The sequence below is a fragment of the Miscanthus floridulus genome, chromosome 1 (assembly GCF_019320115.1).
Source record: "Miscanthus floridulus cultivar M001 chromosome 1, ASM1932011v1, whole genome shotgun sequence".
NCBI classification, from domain to species: domain Eukaryota; kingdom Viridiplantae; phylum Streptophyta; class Magnoliopsida; order Poales; family Poaceae; genus Miscanthus; species Miscanthus floridulus.
The window spans coordinates 11,935,707-11,955,228 of NC_089580.1; the positions used below are offsets into that span (position 1 = coordinate 11,935,707).

A 19,522-nucleotide genomic window follows, 5' to 3' on the forward strand; every position below is an offset into this window, starting at 1 on the left:
ATTAGGGGGAAGCTTGAGCGCTTCTCGATACCTCGGTAAAAATACCAAAGTCGTCGATGGGAGTTTGCATCTCTACCTCATCTTTACATTCTGCATTTACATTGCTACCTTGATTGTGTGCTTTACTTTCCTAGCTTAGTTGATAGGTTAGTCGATAGGATTGGAACCTAGGTTGCATAACTTTTTTACGGTAGAGATAGCAACACACCTAGCAAAACCGTAGTTGCACATTTAGATAGATTATTTTCTTGCATAGGTTTTGACTAGGTGGAATTAGAGGCCTTAGTTAGAAGTAAAATTTTAAGTTGCCTAATTCACCCCCTCTTAGACATCATGGTATCAGAGCCGGTTAACTCAATTTGGACCTTTGGCTTCACCGTCGTTGAGCCGACGTTATTTAGAGTGATTGGGATAGATACCTCTAGGCTTCCGCACTTTGATGACACTAACTTTCCTTACTATAAAGCTAGAATGGCTTGTCACCTTGATGTAGTAGATTTGGGTGTTTGAAGAGTCACTCGTGATGGGATGAAACCCATTAAGAATCCCGATAAACCCACAAAGAGTGAAGAAAAAGAAATTCATTTCAATGCTAGAGCTAAAAATTGCATGTTTAAATCTTTTAGCATGGATGTGTTTAACTAAGTGTTTACTTTAAATATGGCATATGAAATTTGGTTAAAATTACAAGAGCTCCATGACGGCATAAGTAATGTTCATGAGCAAAAATATTGCCTAGCTCAATAAAATTATGATTCTTTTGAAATGAATGATGATGAGCTTGTTCGTGGTATGTACTCTCATTTGAATCTAATTATCAATGAGCTTAATTCTATAGGATTAACAAAGCTAGGTGATGCGAACATTGTGAGGAAGATCATCTCCATGCTACCACAAAAGAAATATGCAAGCATCATCACCATTCTTCACAACATGGAGGACTTGAGTACCATGACCTTGGCCATAGTCATTGGCAAGATAGTGACATTTGAAATGTCACGCAAGATGGGTTAAGAAGAAGCCTCTTTCATCAAGCAAAGGCAAAGCTCTCGCATGTAGTAAGAAAAAGAAGATGAAGGGCAAGCAAGTTGAGACAAGATCAAGCTCAAGCTCCTCAAGTGAAGATGAAGATGAGGATGAGGATGATGATGATGATGATGAATAATCAAGTGATGATGATCAATCTTCCTCCTCCACCTCCGACCTTGATGAAGAATTAATCAAACTTATTAACAAGGTGGAGATCACTTGTTTCATAGTCATCAAAGAAGCAAAATAGTGTTGCATTATCAACCGCCGAATCTGAATACATATCCGCCGGTAGTTATTGTGCACAAATATTTTGGATGAAGGCCACCTTGAATAACTTTGGAATCAAGTTCAAGAAAGTGCCATTGCTATGTGACAATGAGAGTGCAATCAAGTTAACCAACAATCCGGTTCAACATGTAAGAACAAAGCACATTGATGTCCGCCACCATTTTATAAAAGATCACCAATAAAAATGGGACATTTGCATTGAGAGTGTAGGCACCAAAGATCAACTTGCCAATATATTCATCAAGCCATTGGATGAGAAAAGGTTTTGTAAGCTAAGGAATGAGTTGAACATATTGGATTTCTCAAATATGTGTTGATGCACTCCCCACTTATATGACATGCTTCTCCTTCGAGCAATCCAAGGTAAAAGTTGATTGACATGGCATACATCCTTGCTAAGGACATGTTTAGTGCATCTAGTCATCTTTCACATTTTATGGGCTCATTCATGAAAATAAATTGATTTTCATGTTTGTATGGTACCACTATTGCTTCTATGCTTAATTTGGTCTAGTGATAGCATATGACATGTTTGTGGGCTTGTAAACCTAGTGTTTGATCTAGAAAATGAGCTCTAAGTGTTTAACTCAACATGGTATAAGATAACCCTTATTTGGAGGTGTGAAGAAGCTTGTCCTTTGATCAAACTGAGTTAAATATCTTTGGTAAGTGATCTAGATTGGACCAAATTTGAGAAAATGATCCTCACTCCGTTGATTGACATTGATAATCCTAACCTATCTATAATTTAAGCCTTTGTGGTCATTGATGACAAAGGGGGAAAACAAAGATATAAATGATAGGGGGAGAAATAAAAACACAAGTAGGGGGAGCAAGCTCATAAATTTGGTGTTACAAAGAAAGGGATCAATTAAAATTTTGAGCACACAAGTAGGGGAAGCAAGCTCATAAACTTGATTGATGCATTTGAATGCGCATTTCATATGTTTGCTTGCATGGCACAAGTTTTAAATTTCAATATCCATGTTTGTGTGGTGTATGCTAGTTGTAGGTTTGAATGATAACATAAAAAACTAGCATGCATAGGTTAAGTAACTAGACTCATGCTCATATTATGAAAACTAGACCCTTACTTCTAATGTTGATATCATAGGGCATTCTAGTTTTTGTGTATGTCTAGTTACTAATGGTGCTAAGGATGGTATATTGGTGCACTCCAATTGGTATCACGCTTTAAAGGTCTATCTTTTATACCTTAGCATCATTTGGTAGACATTGTCTCCTATATTTCCTATCTAAGTATATGTGCAAGCTACAATCCAAACTCTTAGCATATATCTAGGGGGAGCAATTGCTACCATTTAGGATTCATGAAACTTATCCATATCCTTTTACACATGATAAATATGCTTGGGCAAGCAACATGGATTCAATTGAATTTTAATTTATATCTTTATGAAAGGGTTGTCATCAATTACCAAAAATGGGGAGATTGAAAGCTCTAGTTTGGTTTTGGTGAATTGATAAAACCCTAAGTGCTAACCTAGTTTATTAAAGTGATTATGAGACAGGTAGCACTACTCCAAGTGGTGGAGCAAATGAAGATCATGACTTGATGATGGTGATGCTATGGTGATGATCAAGTGCTTGGACTTGGAAAACTCAAGTGCCAGTGGTGGAACAAAAAGCTCAAGACAAAGGTGAAATTGATAGGAGCTTTCCGGTTCAGTGATCGAGACATTTAGCGAGTGTGATCACATTTAGGACCGATGCCATACTATTAAGAGGGGTGAAACTCGTATCGAAATGCGGTTATCAAAGTGCCACTAGATGTTCTAACTCATTGCATATGCATTTAGGATCTAGTGGAGTGCAAACACCCTTGAAAATATTTGTAAAAATATGCTAACACATATGTACAAGGTGATACACTTGGTGGCTGGCATATTTGAGCAAGGGTAAAGTAGATAGAGTTGAAAAGGAGTTGATTGCGCTAGTCATGGGATGACCAGACGCGTTCGACAAGCATACCGAACGTGTCCGGTACTGCCCCAGTGGCAGTGTTCCTCACGTGAATGGACGCATCCGATATCGATACCGGACACGTTTGGTTTTCTGGCCAAGCGCAGGCAGAGTTGCCGAGGTGACCGGACTCTGGCTCAGTGGAGTGACCGGACCCTGACGAGTTACTGTTTAGCATTAGGTCAAAGTGATATAGCCCGATGTAGGATTACAGACAGCGACCGGACACAGACACCGGACGCAGCGACCGGACACATCCGGTCACCACACCAGACGTGTCCGATGTGAACCAGCATGTCTTGGGTTTTCAGCGCAATAATTGATCGGACACTGGGAGCGTCCGGTCCGGTGTGACCGGACGTGTCCGGTCAGCCCAGAGTGGCTCTGGGAGCTCTTTGAACTCGACCGGACGCTGCGTCTCCCACATCCGGTCATTTTCTAACAGCACGTCCGATCACGTAGTATTAGCCATCGGGCGCGAATGGCTAAATAATTTGAAAGGGACACATGGCGGTCAGGCTGCGATCGGACACGTCCGGTCACCACATCAGACGCGGCCAGTGCACATGACCTGCGCGTCCGGTCATCCCACAGTCTACCCAATAATTAAGCCAACGGCTCTATTGTTTGGGGGTGTCTATAAATATCGTTTGGCTGGCTCTACATCACCCTCTTGGCCATTTTGCCTTGACATAGCAACCTTGTGAGCTTAGCCAAAGCCCTCCCATTCATCTCCATCATTGATTCATTATCTTTATGAGATTGAGAGTGAATCCAAGGGCACTGCTTGAGTGTTTGCATCTAGAGGCACTTGGTGTTCATGTGTTGTGGTGCATGTATTAAGGAGGAAGATATAATAAACTCGGTGTTTTCATTTATTCCAGAACTTTAGTATTTTTTCTCTTAAATATGCTTGCTATAAGAGAGATTGGGACAAGGTTACAAAATCAGAGAGATGAGAGTGGAGAGTAATTGAGGGAGAGCAAATGAATCAATGGCTAGGTCTCCCTCCACCTTCCCTTTTGTAGGGGAGGTGGGAGGGGAAATTTTTCACAATTTCTCCTAGTGGGGCTTCTATTTACAAAAGAGCATCTAGGGGCTACAAATGGGTCCTAATCATTATCTCATAAGTCTCTTGGCTATGTAATTGGGCCCTGAACACACTAATGGGTTCCTAACTATCATACCCGATTTTAAGGACAAAATCGAATGTGCAACCTATGTTACTGCAACCATTACCTGTTTCAGAGCAACCCTGGAAAGTGGTTTGTATGGATTTTGTTGAAGGCCTTCCTAGGTCAAATAGATATGATACTATCATGGTGGTCATTGATACGTTCACTAAAGTATGGGCATTTTATTGCTTTGGCCCATCCCTTCATAGCCTTGCAAGTAGCTCAAGCTTACATGGAAAATATGTATAAGTTGCATGGCCTTCCTGATAGTATCATTTCTGATAGAGATAAGATATTTACAAGTGCTGTGTGGAGGGATTTGTTCAATCTCACTGATACTTGGCTGATTATGAGCTCTTCTTACCATCCTTAGACAGATGCCAGATTGAGCGGTTGACTCAGTGTTTGGAAGGTTTCCTACGTTGTGTTCACTCCTGTCCTAAGAAGTGGGTGAAATGGTCGCCCCTAGCTGAGTTTTGGTACAATACAAATTATCATTCAGCTTTGGGAAGAACTCCTTTTGAAGTTTTATATGGCCACTCTCCAAGACACTTTGGCATTACCAATGACATGCAATCTCATGCTTCAAACTTGGACCAATGGCTTCTAGAAAAGGAACTTGTAGGAAGTCATTCACCATCAACTATAGTGAGCCCAACAACGAATGAAGCATTATGTTGATCAACATCGCTCTAAAAGGGAATTTGCAGTTGGTCTATGGTGTATCTTAAGCTACAACCTTAAAATAAATCTTCGGTGGCTCCAAGGTCTAACGAGCAGCTGGGTTTTCAATTTGCTTTTATGGCCCATTCAAGATTCTAGCTCGAGTCAGTGCTGTGGCATACCATCTGCAGTTACCTGATGCATGTCGCATTCATCCTGTGGTCCATGTGTCCCAGTTGAAGCAGCATATCCCTCCTTTAGTGTAGGTGGAAGATGATATCACTTTGGTTCTAGATGATCCTTCCACGGTTCTCCAGCCCATCCATCCATTTTATGGCTTCATGTATGGTGTAGAAAGGGGCTTCTTCACTATCACAAATTTAGGTGCAGTGGTCTGATCACTCACCAACCTTGATGGTGTGGGAGGAAGTTCATGATCTCTGGCGGTGATTTCCATCCACTATTGCTTGGGGACAAGCAGCTTTTCGAGGGAGGGGCAATGTTAAGGCCGCGAAGGAGAAGGCAAGAAGGATCAGGAGTACTTTTGCGTGTTTGGCAACAGAGCAAATGACGTCGGTTAAGGTGGGGGTAATGGTGACAGCTAAGTTATAGTGGTGTGAGTTGGCGGTGAGTTAACGAGCGTCATGGTAGGAATCGGGCTGGTATATAACGCCTGAGGCCGTTGTGTCGTGTAATGAAGAACTGAAACTCTAAAACCTCAATGAAATCTATCTCTGTTCTTTGTCCGCATTCCTGCTTCTCTCCCTCAATCTCCAATTCTCAAGCTATCTATCTGATTTGTTGTGGAACTATGACAGGAGGCTAGGAAGCCCAATAGACGTCAATCCAGGTTTAAAATCGGATGTCTTCTGGTGGAGCAAGGAATTTAATTACAAATACATGGGGATCTATAGAGGATAATGGAGATTGATGTGGCTTCACGAAATCCCTGGCAAATATGTTATTGCAGATATATAGATAATATAGATAGATATAAATTATGTGCTGAGTTGTTAAAAGTGATGTTATCCTAAACGCTAAACGGTAAACAGTCGGTCACCTACCATTTAGCCTATTATTTAGGCAAAACGGCCGTTTAAACGGTAAAAACAACCGACTAAACGGAAATGGTGTACCACCCTGTAGGGTTTAAATAGTGTGTAAATGGACTAAACGACCGTTTAGGCGAATAATTAAAAGATGTTAGAAAGAAAAAAAGAAATGGAAAAGAAAAAGGAAAAAAAGATGGTATGAGCTTTTATTGACTGGCCCATCTAAAAGCCCGTTAATTCAGCACAAACCCACGCACCGCCGCATAGTCTTTACCCTGACACTGAGCCACACAGCCTGACAGCCGCCGCCGTTTCTTATCTTCTTCACAGCGCCGGCGCTCCAACTATTCTTCTGCTCCCTCCCCAACTTGCGCTCGGCACGAAGGCGACGGAGGCGGCGCTCAGGCTCGGGCTCTCAGCGACGAAGGGACAGTCCCAGGCTCGGCGGCGGCGTCAGCGGCTCCCCCTCCAGCCTCTCGCCAGTCGCCTCGCGCCATCGCCTCCGTCCTCCGCACACCGGCCGGCGACCCTGCGTACGCACCTCCCTCTCCCCTCCCGCCTCCGCTGTACCGTCGACGGCGCCCGGCCCCTGCGGCTGCGCCGCGCGCCGCGCGCGGCCGGCGGGCAGCGGGAGCCAGCAGCTGCTGCTCCACCAAGGCGGTCGCGCCGCTTTGGGAGCGCTTATGCCCCATAGCGAAGCGCTACCCGTCCTCTTAGTGCCGCTTTTTGGAACCCTGGATTGGGAAAGAGGTCTCACTTATTGATGGGAGCATAAGCTTTCATTCAAAAGAAGGGTATAATAGTTAATTGGGATAAATGCGTCTTTGAATCTGTATATCACACCATAAATCTAGAGACAAGTTCACAAGGCTAAGACAAGTCCACAGGAACTAATACAAGTTGCAGTGTGTTGTCAATTGAAGGAAGTAGTTGCTCCCTATGCTCATCTTGTACTACTCGGTATCTACTTTGTTTTTCCCCTTCCTTTACTGACCCCTAATTTCTGTCTACTACTCTGTAGGGCATTTACATCTTTAAGCTCAAAGAAGAAGGATTATGAAAATGGCGCACTTGATCACTAACTGTAGTTTCAGTACATCTCCTGCTGTTCAGACATTCTCCAGTTCTCCTAATTATTGCCGCAGTGTTGGCCAACTACAGAACTCAAAATCTTCAAACCTGTCCCTCAAATCTTGTTCCAGGAGACAAAAGAAGTCATATGTTACCTGTGCTAGTGCAGCCGTACAAGGACAGACACAAACACCTCTGACTGGTAGCCCGCAAGCTTATGAGCATTCATCCTCCAAACCTAAAAAGGTAATGGTTATTGGTGGAGATGGATACTGTGGGTGGGCAACAGCTCTTCATCTCTCAAACAAAGGTTATGAGGTTGCTATTGTTGATAATCTTGTTCGCCGTCTTTTTGATCACCAACTTGGTCTTGATTCCCTTACCCCCATAACTTCCATCCAAAATCGCGTCCGTAGATGGAAGTCTCTCACTGGTAAGACAATTCAGCTCTTTATCGGTGACATATGTGATTTTGAATTCCTCTCAGAAGCCTTCAAGTCGTTTGAGCCGGATGCTGCTGTTCACTTTGGTGAGCAAAGATCCGCGCCATACTCTATGATTGATCGTTCGCGGGCCGTCTACACACAGCATAACAATGTCATTGGGACACTTAATGTCCTGTTTGCCATGAAGGAATACAGTGAGGAGTGCCATCTGGTTAAGCTAGGAACTATGGGTGAGTATGGAACACCAAACATTGACATTGAAGAGGGGTTTATCACTGTTACTCACAATGGAAGAACAGACATCTTGCCTTATCCAAAACAAGCGAGCTCTTTCTACCATCTAAGCAAAGTGCATGACTCCCACAACATAGCATTTACTTGCAAGGCTTGGGGTATAAGGGCCACAGATCTTAACCAAGGTGTGGTCTATGGGGTCAGAACAGATGAAACTGCAATGCATGAAGAGCTATCTAACAGATTTGACTACGATGGCGTCTTTGGGACAGCACTAAATAGGTTCTGTGTTCAGGCTGCTGTAGGGCATCCACTTACAGTTTATGGAAAAGGTGGTCAGGTATGTCTTTGTTATCTCGCTGTGCCAAATATGGAATTGTTCATTTTATTTATACAGACTATTCTTTACTACCCCCCCCCCCCCCCCCCCCCCCCTCTCTCTCTCTCTCTCTCTTAGAAATATGCCTGTGTGTGCACCAGTACTTGAAATGCCGTCAAGCAGTGGTTGAAATCGCTTTGCATTTTGTCATAAATCTTGGGAACTCGAAATCATGTTAGCTCTAGCTCAGCAAGTATTGAAATTGAATTTGTGTCATTTTTTTTTGTTTCTGCTAAATGCTCCAAACAATAATGATTTGGTAACCAGCTGGTTATATATCCTGAGTGTGTTACTCTGAAGACCCCACTGATTTTCTTAATATCACCTGTCTAGGAGAAGAAGTCCACAACAGTTTCTTTCCCTCACATGGTATTCCAAACTGGAGACTCCGTTGAGCCTACTGCAGTACTTTGTAGTTCTCCTAAGCTTGTCAGCCACAATTTTTAATAAGTAATGTAATAGGTTGTGCTTACCCATACAAACACCATTCTTCAAATATCACTTGCAAAAGCGACCATCTCATAGTCATTAGCTATCAAAAAACCATACAGGACAGCAAGATTTAATTGAACATTGCACTTTCAGTTACCACTTGAAATTACTTTTAGATCAGCAAAGTGTGGCAGAAATTTACTGAACAAACTTTTTGTTCCTGTCCACTCCAGACCCGGGGATATCTGGACATCAGAGACACTGTACAGTGCGTTGAGCTAGCAATAGCCAACCCAGCCAAACCTGGCGAGTTCAGAGTCTTCAACCAGTTCACCGAGCAATTCTCTGTCAATGAGCTAGCCAAACTGGTGACAGCCGCAGGAGCGAAGCTTGGTCTAGAAGTGCAGACCAAATCGGTGCCCAACCCACGAGTCGAGGCTGAGGAGCACTACTACAACGCCAAGCACACAAAGCTCATTGAGCTCGGCCTGGTGCCCCACCTGCTCTCGGACTCCCTGCTTGACTCGCTTCTCAACTTTGCCATCCAATACAAGGATCGGGTCGACACAGCACAGATCATGCCCAGCGTGTTGTGGAAGAAGATGGGTGCCAAGCCATGGACAGTCTCTGTTTAGAGGGTTATTCAACCCCCCCTGGCTTATAATGTCAACCATGACATTGACATTATTGACATATATAATGTAATAAATATGCACATTAGTAGGATGTGCTAGGTAGTGAGGTGTTTATTACGATATTAATTTTCATTTTTGTTGCCGGTGCAACTGAAGAGTTCATGTTTAGTTGATTCTGTTGCTCACTCGAGCTCTTGGTCTAATGCACCTGAGGGTTAAGCTGTCACATGTCCCCATTTCACTGATCGAACCCTGGTGCAACAGGTGTAGATCAAGATCTTGCAAGGGGAGTTTGGAATTGGGGGACCGCGTCGCCCTTCGGCCTTCTCTCTCTCTCCTCTTGTGTTTCGTTTCGTGTGGCGTCCGGTCGGTCGATTGAGGGGTCATTGGAGGCGCAGGCCGCACGGGATGGTTGCAAGGCATGATTTTGTTTTTTTCTAATTAAAAATTTCTTAATGTCCTCCTAGTCATGTAGCATTTCCAGTAAAGACCTCAAGGGTTATTTCTGTGACACTGATTTAATAAATGGAAAAGTATAATACTACCTCTGTGGAGAAAAGTTGGGTATGAAAAAGTATATATATATAATTTTGAATGGATTGGTATGAAAAAGGTGGGGAATAGAAGTGTGAGTGAAAGAGTAAAGCGTCCCATGATGGAACTGTTGGAATTTTTTTTTTTGTCAAGGTTGGCTGCTTTTTCTAAAGTAGGGTGTAGGACTTTTTATTTATTTATGTATAACGAAATATTGGCATCCATGTAATGTACTAACCATGAAACGGTGCCGTTTGGGAGGATTCTTCTTTCTCACCGTTAGCGTAACTATGGTTGAACTTCCACACGTGGCGGGTACTGAAAATATGGGCCGGTGCGCCCCATTTGTCGTTGGATCATACCTCTGCGGCCGGGCCGCCTTCCTCTAAAACGCACTGCCACTAAACCTCACTTTTTCATTTTCCACACACGTCCTTTAATGTGCTACTTTCTTTCAAATCACAGTGGATAACCTCTCATATCGAGAATGTATCCTCCAAACACAAACAGCAAGGCTACAACAAACTGAAATTGACTAGTACGTACTGCATGAAGTATCCACGTCCGTGGTACTAGTACTACTTGCAGATACTGACAAGAGTGTATTCTCTCTTAAAAAAAACAAGAGCGCAAATCAGAACCGTGTTTACAAACTCGTCAAGTAAGCACTATAATTATTTTTTATGTACTAAAACAAAGTGTTAATAGCATGTACGCGTGCGTACAAGTAAGCATATTTTCAAAAAAAGAAAGAAAAAGAAACAACAATTAGTGAAGGTTACTCTAAAAGAGTAGTGAAGGCCACTGTGTGATTGGATGGGTCATCACAACTATTGGTATCTACTGTCCATTTAGGCCCAGCAGGCTTTGAAGCCTATGCAGTTGTGGGCTGGATGATGGCTAAAGTACGTGACATTGTGACCCGGTAGAATATGTTACGAGAACTCACACAAGATCACTTGTTAAGATAATCTTGAATTAATCATTGATATTTTTACATTCTAAAAAGTTTGGACTTCTCCACTTAGAAACATTTAGGCCATGTTTGGCATCACGGCGTGGCCACCACGCGATGCGGTATGGCGACCTCGACCTCCACCCAATAGCATGGAAAATGCGAGGGCTAGTTCAATTTTACTGGTCGCTATGTCTCGGCGGTGGAAAGAAAGAAACAGTGGAGCGTTTGATGGGATTTTCTTGATTGACGCCTGCGAGACCCACCCGATTTGAAGCGGTCCCAAAATACACCCTAATAAACACACACCAACCTAAAATTTTGTTTTTGCTTGCAAACGCTCATGCTTGTCTCTCCTTTCCATTACAAAACGGAAACGGGTAAGATACAAAGAAAAGCCCCAAGCAAAAGCCCATAATATCATCAAATGATAACTCTTACTAAACATTATTTCAACGTACTCAACAGAATCATCGGCCTCCATGATGGAGGTCTTAAAAGGGGCATGTAGAGATGATTGTATATGTGACAAATTGCAGTATAATCAAGGTTGGTTAATGAGACAAGGCTACCAGTGCTGCAAGATTCCTTTGTGTCAATTTGGTATCAACTGCTCAACAACATCATGGCACTATGGATGCACGCAGGGTCTTTCTCAAACAGTGCAAGCGGTGGCGTGCACGACTGGGGTCTGGGAAGCTAGGAAGCGGTCGACGTAGTCCTAGGTTCTAGAGTTGCATTCATTTCCTCTCCACGATGCCTATGTGGGCTGGGATTCCTGGAAACATGGGACGCTGCTGCCTACTACGGCCTTCTTTGATATGTTTTTTTTTTTTTTGAAACAGCCTTCTTTGATATGGTTTGTGCAGGGCTCTTCGTCCGCTTAAGTAAAAACTCTTATCACAGGAGAACGGCTTCTGAAAAAAATTGAAAAAAACAAAAATTGTATAGGCCCATTGAAGATTTTACTTTCCTCATCAGCTCATGTCACTGTCTTGAACAAAAGCATGCATGTGCCACACCGTGCCAGTCCACAATTGACTGATTGTCTAATACGTACATATTAACAATCTATCTGAGCTATCATTTTCAAAAGTTTAAACACAAACATGGGTAGCGTAGCGTGCAGTTACAAGTCTAAATCGCGATGCTTTAATTTGGTGAACCATAACCATTTCCTCTATGACCATGTTCGCTTCTCTTATAATCCGTCTTTTTCAGCTTGTTTTTTTAGCCGGAACAGTGTTTCTCTCTCACGACAAATCAACCGAAACAGTGTTTCGGCTTGTTTTTTCAGCGAAGCGAACGGGGCCTATTTTTTTCGTGCGCCCATCTCCATCGTCCTCTAGAATTTAGACCGGGGTTTAGATACCCCGGATGGAAAGTTGTGCGGCAAGCAAACACACTCTGGGTGCCTGAGAATCTACATATTTGTTTATCTTAGAGCTAATACAAGGTCATATTGTAAAAGAAGCCCTAAGAAGAATATTAATTTTTTAGAAAGAAGCAACCTCTACAATACTTCCTCATAAATGCTTTTCTAGCTATGCATCTAAGTGCTTGTCTAGGTGCATACACAAAAAATTATTTATTTATTTAGGAGAAACAGGTAGTACATGATATCACATCACTATAACCAATATTCTTATAGTAATTAATTAATTATTCCATATATTGTGTCTATAAAAACAGTCCAAACTATTGAAATTAATGTTGAACCGTTAGATTTAGTGTCAAAGCTATAACCATTAGGGCACTCGAGCCTCTTTGGTATGGATTCGCTGGATCCGGCTCCGGCTGACACAAGCACTATAGAACACTGTAGTCAAAATATGTCTTTCTCTCATCTCGCTCACTCTCACCGACACACATGGAGCTAATGGAGCCAGAAATTTTGGCTTCTCTGGCTCCTACCGGCTGTCTGTGGGGAAGAGGGAAGGGAGAGAATTTGAGCTCCCAAGCCTTAATGCACCATGTAGGATAGTTTCTACTATATGATATTATACTTCTAGCTCTAACTTTTTTTTGATCAATTCTAGCTATAACTTTTGCTGATGACTGATGCGAAGAGGTTTACTTGAGGTGGGAGAGGGGGGAAATGGTTTTTCCATGAGAGCAAGTGTAATTACAGGCTGCAAGAGAGAGAAGGAAAGCTAAGAGAGAGAAGGAAAGCAAGCTGTAAGTTTACAGCCAAATTATACATAAGAACCAAGAAACCTTACGAGAGAAGAAAATGGATCATGTATTATTAGAGCAAGTATAATAGCAGGCTGTAAGCTGGCTAAATGCTAAGAAGGAGGAGAGAGAGAGAGAGGAGAAGCGAGCTGTAAGTTTATAGCCGGCTTAGACACAAAAACCAAAAAACATTATGTGAGAGAGACATGTGAGCCATGTATTAATAGTGAAAAGCTAGCTGCTATATAGATGAGCTAAAAAAAGGCGGTGAAGAACCTTAGGGCATGTACAGCGCGGATGTAAGGCTCGGCTGTATAATTTAAGTTTTGCGAAAAAACGCCGGCACCCCTAATTGAATAAGGTAAGAGAGGGAGCCCGTCGTCTCGCGAGGCGATGCTCTCGGCTCATGCTCCCAGACGTCGTCGCCGACCAAGAGACGCGATGTACGGGGATGTCATCTCCAAGCCGAGCGCGCGGGATCCAGTTGTGGCGCGCTCGATTTCCTTTTCCGTGCCAAAATCCCCCATGCCCATACCATATATTGATGTCCTCTCCGAGCTCTGCCCCCATTCGTCGCCGTCGAGATGGAGCCCAACAGCGCCCCCCCCCCATACAGGAAGAACAAGGTTGTTGCTCTGGGTCGTGTTAGAGATTTAGGCATTTTCATTATCAGTTTAATCTAGAAAAATAATATCAGTAGGTTCGTGACGGCATGCATGTGCATGTATATATCTTTAACGAAAGCTACAGCATGCAGAGATGACATATAGATAAATACAGTAAAAGCACAGATTACAGTAATCAGAAAGATTAGACTGTACCCAACGGAGGGTCCCATGCTGAGGGCATCGGAGGCTCCATTCGCACTAGTCGACATAGTGCATTGCTCGAAGTCGCAGACCACAGTCAATGTAGGACGATGTTTGCAGTGCAGTCCCACGAACGGATTACTAGGAAGAAGACGCCTTGCTGTTCCGTAGGCAATCATCGGGAAGAAGACAGGTTTCAAGAGTGACACCACCAAGAAGAAGACGTACGTGGACGAGCAGTCATGGATCGCTCTCCAAAAACCTAATCGCCGCACATCCCGTGCAAGGTTCTTAAGCGGGCGAGGGTTCCGGAGGCACCTGCTCTCTCGCTGCTCCGTGTGCGTAGAGGTACGGGACGGGAAAGCCAGAAGGCTGCTGAGATGTGGTTTTTCTCGGGAGCGGTTGTGTAAGATCGAGATCTAGACTGACGGAGGACTGCGGATATATGGCTGCGATGGGAAGGCAGAGAGGCAGCGGATAATCCCAGGAGATGGAGAAACGGAAGCGAAAAGGACGGTAACTGATGCAATCAGTTCGCCTCCACCATCAAAGGGAGTAACTCCCATGATTATATGGATTAAGTGGCAAAAGACTGGCCACGCTCGCCCGCTCGCTCGCCGCCCGCCTGCCTCGCCACGCCACGCCACGGCCACGGCCTCGGCCTGACCCGCGCCCGCGCCCGCAGCCACGGCCACGGCTCGGCCGGCGGCGTGCGCGCGTGTTGCACGCCTTTATCCTTTTCTCAGCTTCTCAATTTAGATGAATAATTTCCAACCATATAAGCTGAGTCAATGTTCAGTCAAAATACCGTATGGTATTAAACCATACAACGCTTAATGTTACGTACCATAGAGTTTTATTTGATTTATTAAATATTATATGGGCTAAGCCCATATTATATTCAACAATCCCCACTAAACTCTAGGGTTTGTAACAAAGTAGTCTCAGAACCACATTTCTTTTATATACCCGTGTTTCGATGGAGACTGTTAATTTGAACATCCATCTAGAGCAATAGTTTCACTCAGTCACAACTGAACAATGGACTAGACCTTGAATTACCAGTTTTGTGTGAGGTGAATGTCACTAAAGTCCTTAGTTGATACTTGGCTGCAAAAGGCATCGCCTCTATTTGAAGCATATAAGTCATACTCCAGTGCCTTTCATGAGTATTTAGAGATCATCCAAATCTCATAGACTATGATCAGCAGCCTGACTCATATAGGTGTGCTCTTCAAAAGATGTTCTGTAGGATAACATCTTTGCTTTAGCAAGTCACTTGGAACACATTAAGGTTAAAACCAACCCGCCTTACAGATAGAAAAATATGCATCAAAAATGAGTCTTACTAAGGATCTTTCCTCATAATTTATTACTAGCTTGTTTCACCATTCTACTTCACGGGATCTCCGATCACATAGAACATGTTACCACTATAGTAAATTTTAAGTGGGTCTCAAACCTATCTCTCTCGATGCACTTTCTATCACATTGCATGATAGACCCTTAGTAAATTGATCTGCTAGATTGTTAGCCGTGTGAACATAGTCCAACGCTATTACTCCAAAGTTTCTTAATTTTCTGACAGGTTTCAGTCGTCTCTTAACATGCCTTGTAGACTTCATATTGTCCTTAGAACTGTTAACATTTGTAATCATAGTCTGGTTATCGCAGTTCATAGAAATAGCCGGTATGGGTTTTTCAACAACCGATAAATCCATAAGGAGATCACGAAGCCACTCGGCCTCAGAGTCAGCAGTGTCTAATGCTGTGAGTTTCGCTTCCATTGTAGACTTCATTAAAATAGTCTGCTTGCAAGACTTCTAGGAAACAGCGCCACCTCCAAGCGAAAACACATATCCACTTGTGGCATAAAGCTCATCAGCATCATAGATCCAGTTGGCATCACAATAGCCTTCTAACACTTTTGGATGTTTGGTATAACGAATACCATTGCTCATGGTGCCTTTTAGATAGCGCAACACCCTCTCAAGAGCGCGCCAGTGATCATCTCATAGGTTTGACACAAATTGGCTCAGCTTGCACACAACAAAAGAGATGTCAGGTCTTGTTGCACTAGCAAGATACATGAGCGAACCAATAATCTAGGAATATCTTAACTGATCCCTTGTTATTCTCCGATTTTTCCTTAATAGCACACTAGGGTTATAAGGTGTAGGAGCAGGTGCACAGTCACTAAACCCAAAGTGACTTAGCACCTTTTCCACATAGTGGGATTGTAACAGAGTTACCCCATCATCACCTTGTCTCAGAAGCTTGATATTAAGAATAACATCAGCCTCTTCCAAATCTTTCATCTCAAAATTATTAGTTAAAAATTCCTTCACCTCCTCAATCACTTTGAGGCTGGATCCAAAGATCAGTATGTCATCAACATATAAGCACAAAATGACTCCTTCATCCCCACCATACCGATAATACACACATTTATCAGCTTCATTCACAACAAAGCCAGTAGATGTCAAAGTTCGGTCGAACTTCTCATGCCACTGCTTAGGAGCTTGTTTCAGACCATATAATGACTTTAATAACTTACACACCTTGCCTTCTTGACCATTTGCTACAAACCCATCTGGTTGATCCATATAGATCTCCTCCTCCAACTCTTCGTTTAGAAAAGCTATCTTAACGTCCATTTGATGAACGATGAGACCATAAGAGGCTACTAGGGAAAGCAAAACTTGAATTGTGGTCAATGGGCAACCGGTGAATAAGTATCAAAGAAATTATCACCTTCCTTTTGAGTATAACCCTTGGCCATAAACCTTGCCTTATACCTCTCGATAGTACCATCAGGCCTAAGTTTTTTTCTTGAACACCCATTTGCACCCTATAGGCTTGCACCCATAGGGACGATCAATAATTTCCCAAGTTCCATTAGACATAACATAATCCATCTCACTCCGTACTGCTTCCTTCCATAAGTCAGCATCAGGAGAGGAATATGCCTCTTCAATGATCGTTGGTGTGTTATCCACAAGGTACATAATATAGTCATCACCAAAAGACTTTGCAGTCCTCTATCTCTTACTTTTCCTTGTGACTATAGTGTCATTCTCCTCATGATTTTGCATATAGGGTTCCTTAGTTTGTTCTATCGGAATAAAATTTTTATGTTCATGGAGAATTATAAATTCATGACTAGTCGTGCTAGGTGCATTTTTTATGGGAAACTCATTCTAAAAAATGTAACGTCTCTAGATTTCATGATTGTATCAACAGCCATCTCAGGAATACTAGAGTTTATGATTAGAAATCTATAACCCACGCTGTGAATAGCATAACCAAGAAAGACAGAATCAACAGTCTTTGGTCTAAGCTTTTGCTTTTTGTTTATTGGCACATTCACCTTTGCCAAACAGCCCCAAGTTCGCAGGTAAGAGAGATTTAATCTCTTCTTCTTCCATTCCTCGAATGGTGTAATTTCTTTGTGGGCACTCTATTCAGGACATGACATGCTGTTAATATAGCCTCACTCCACCATTTCTTATATAGTCCCGCAGTCTCTAACATAGCATTTACCAAATCAGTTAGAGTGCTGTTCATTCTATCTGCAATCCCATTGGACTGTGGTGAGTATGGTGGCGTCCTCTCATAAATAATTCCATACACCGTGTAAAACTCAGAAAATTCATTTGAGAAATATTCTCCCCCGCGATCAGACCGCAAACGCTTGATTTTCTTCTTAAATTGATTTTCTACCTCAGCTTTATAGACTTAAAATTAATGCAACGCTTCATCTTTAGTTTTCAATAAATACACGTAGCAAAATCTAGTATAATCATCTATAAATATCATGAAGTATCGTCTACTGTCTTTAGTCAATTCGCCATTCATTTCACATAAATCAGAATGAACGAGTTCTAATGGTGCCAAGTTCCTCGCCTCAGCAGCCTTGTGAGGCTTGCGTGGTTGCTTCGATTGCACATACACCTGGCACATAGAATCTTTGACTAAGTTAAATTTTAGGATTAAATTCAGATTTGCAAGCCGCGTGAGACAACCAAAATTAATGTGATAAAGTTGTGAATGTCATATATTCGACTCATCCGAAATATTAACATTATTCACCACTTTATTACACACATCATCAAGCAAAGATAAACGGAACAAGCCTCCACAATCATAACTTTTTCCAATAAATATTCTATGTCTTGACACAACACATTTATTGAACTCAAGCATAATTTTAAAGCCATCGCGACACATCTGAGAAACGCTAACAAGATTCTTCTTGATGGAGGGGACATGCTATACGTTCTTTAATAGCACCGTCTTTTCTGAAGTAAACTTCAGAACGACCGTACCAGCACTAAGAACACGCGCATGCGAACCGTTTTCCATCAGCAAGGCTCCAGTCCTGCCGACCTGATAGGAAGTAAACAAAAAAACATCAGCACACACATGAATATTAGCACCGATGTCCATCCACCACTCAGATGAAAGACAAATGAGAGAACAAAAGGTAAAGAATTACCATACCCAGATGTTCCTCCTCCAATCTCGCTAATTACCACGTTTGCTGATTTCTTTTCTTGCTTATATTTATGGTCTGGGCACGCACTTGCCCAATGCTCATCACTCCCGCAAACAAAGCAACATCTACCTTTCTTGTTGTTTTTCTTCTTGAACTGTGCAGTTTGCTTGCATTATTGTTCTCTTGCATGTTCTTCTTTTTATTACGAGATGCAAATGAGTTTTTCTTCTGCACCATATTAGCGGCGGAATACTCAATTCATTTTCCACGGTTGTCTTTTGCTCTCGCCCTCTCCTCAACATCAAGAGATCCAATAAGCTTAGCCACGCTAAACTCTTGTCTCTTATGTTTTAGAGAAGTGGCAAAATCCCTCTAAGAAGGTGGCAACTTAGCTATTATACCGTCGGCCATAAATTTGTTGGGCAATAAACATGGGAAATGTTCTAGTTTTTTTGCTAGTGCCTGTATCTCATGAGCCTGTTCGACCACAGAACGGTTTTCAACCAGTTTGTAGTCATACAGCTGCTCCATAAGGTACAACTCACTGTCAGCATCAGAAACTCTAAACTTTACCTCAAGAGCATCCCATAATTCTTTGCCTGATGTATAAGATATATAATTTTTCTCATACTTGGGATGAAGTGCACTGATCACGGTGCCTCAAAACAAGTTATCGACAGCCAAAAACTTTTTCTCCTCCTCAGGAGTAAATTGTTCAGGCTTCCCCTGTGCGGCGTGATAGCAGTTCAACGCAGTCAATCACAATATCATCTTGACACGCCATATCATAAAATTCTTGCCATCAAAATTATTTGGCTTCAAAGCAGCAGCAAAACCACTGACAGAAAATTGCAAAACATTAGGTTTTTGGATTGTTAGAGATTTAGGCATTTCCATTATCAGTTTAATCCAAAAAAATAACATCAGCAGGTTTGTGACGGCATGTATGTGCATGTGTATATCTTTAACGAAAGCTACAGCATGCAGAGATGACATACAGATAAATACAGTAAAAACGCATATTACAGTAATTAGAAAGATTAGACTGTACCCAGCGAAGGGTCCCATGCCGAGGGCATCGGAGGCTCCATTCGCACTAGTCGACATAGTGCGTTGCTCGAAATCGTGGACCGCAGTCGATGCAGGACGATGTTTGCAGTG

At 42.5% G+C, this 19,522-nt stretch overlaps 1 protein-coding gene across 1 annotated transcript; it reads left to right on the forward strand.

The window, feature by feature from the left end:
* Positions 1–6,490: 6,490 nt before the first annotated feature.
* LOC136473003 (UDP-sulfoquinovose synthase, chloroplastic-like) lies at positions 6,491–9,558 on the forward strand. Its single transcript, XM_066470705.1, has 3 exons — positions 6,491–6,726; positions 7,215–8,284; positions 8,989–9,558. The coding sequence occupies exons 2-3, from the start codon at positions 7,250–7,252 to the stop codon at positions 9,388–9,390; spliced, it is 1,437 nt and encodes a 478-aa protein (XP_066326802.1). The 5' UTR covers positions 6,491–6,726; positions 7,215–7,249; the 3' UTR covers positions 9,391–9,558.
* The last annotated feature ends 9,964 nt before the right edge of the window (positions 9,559–19,522 follow it).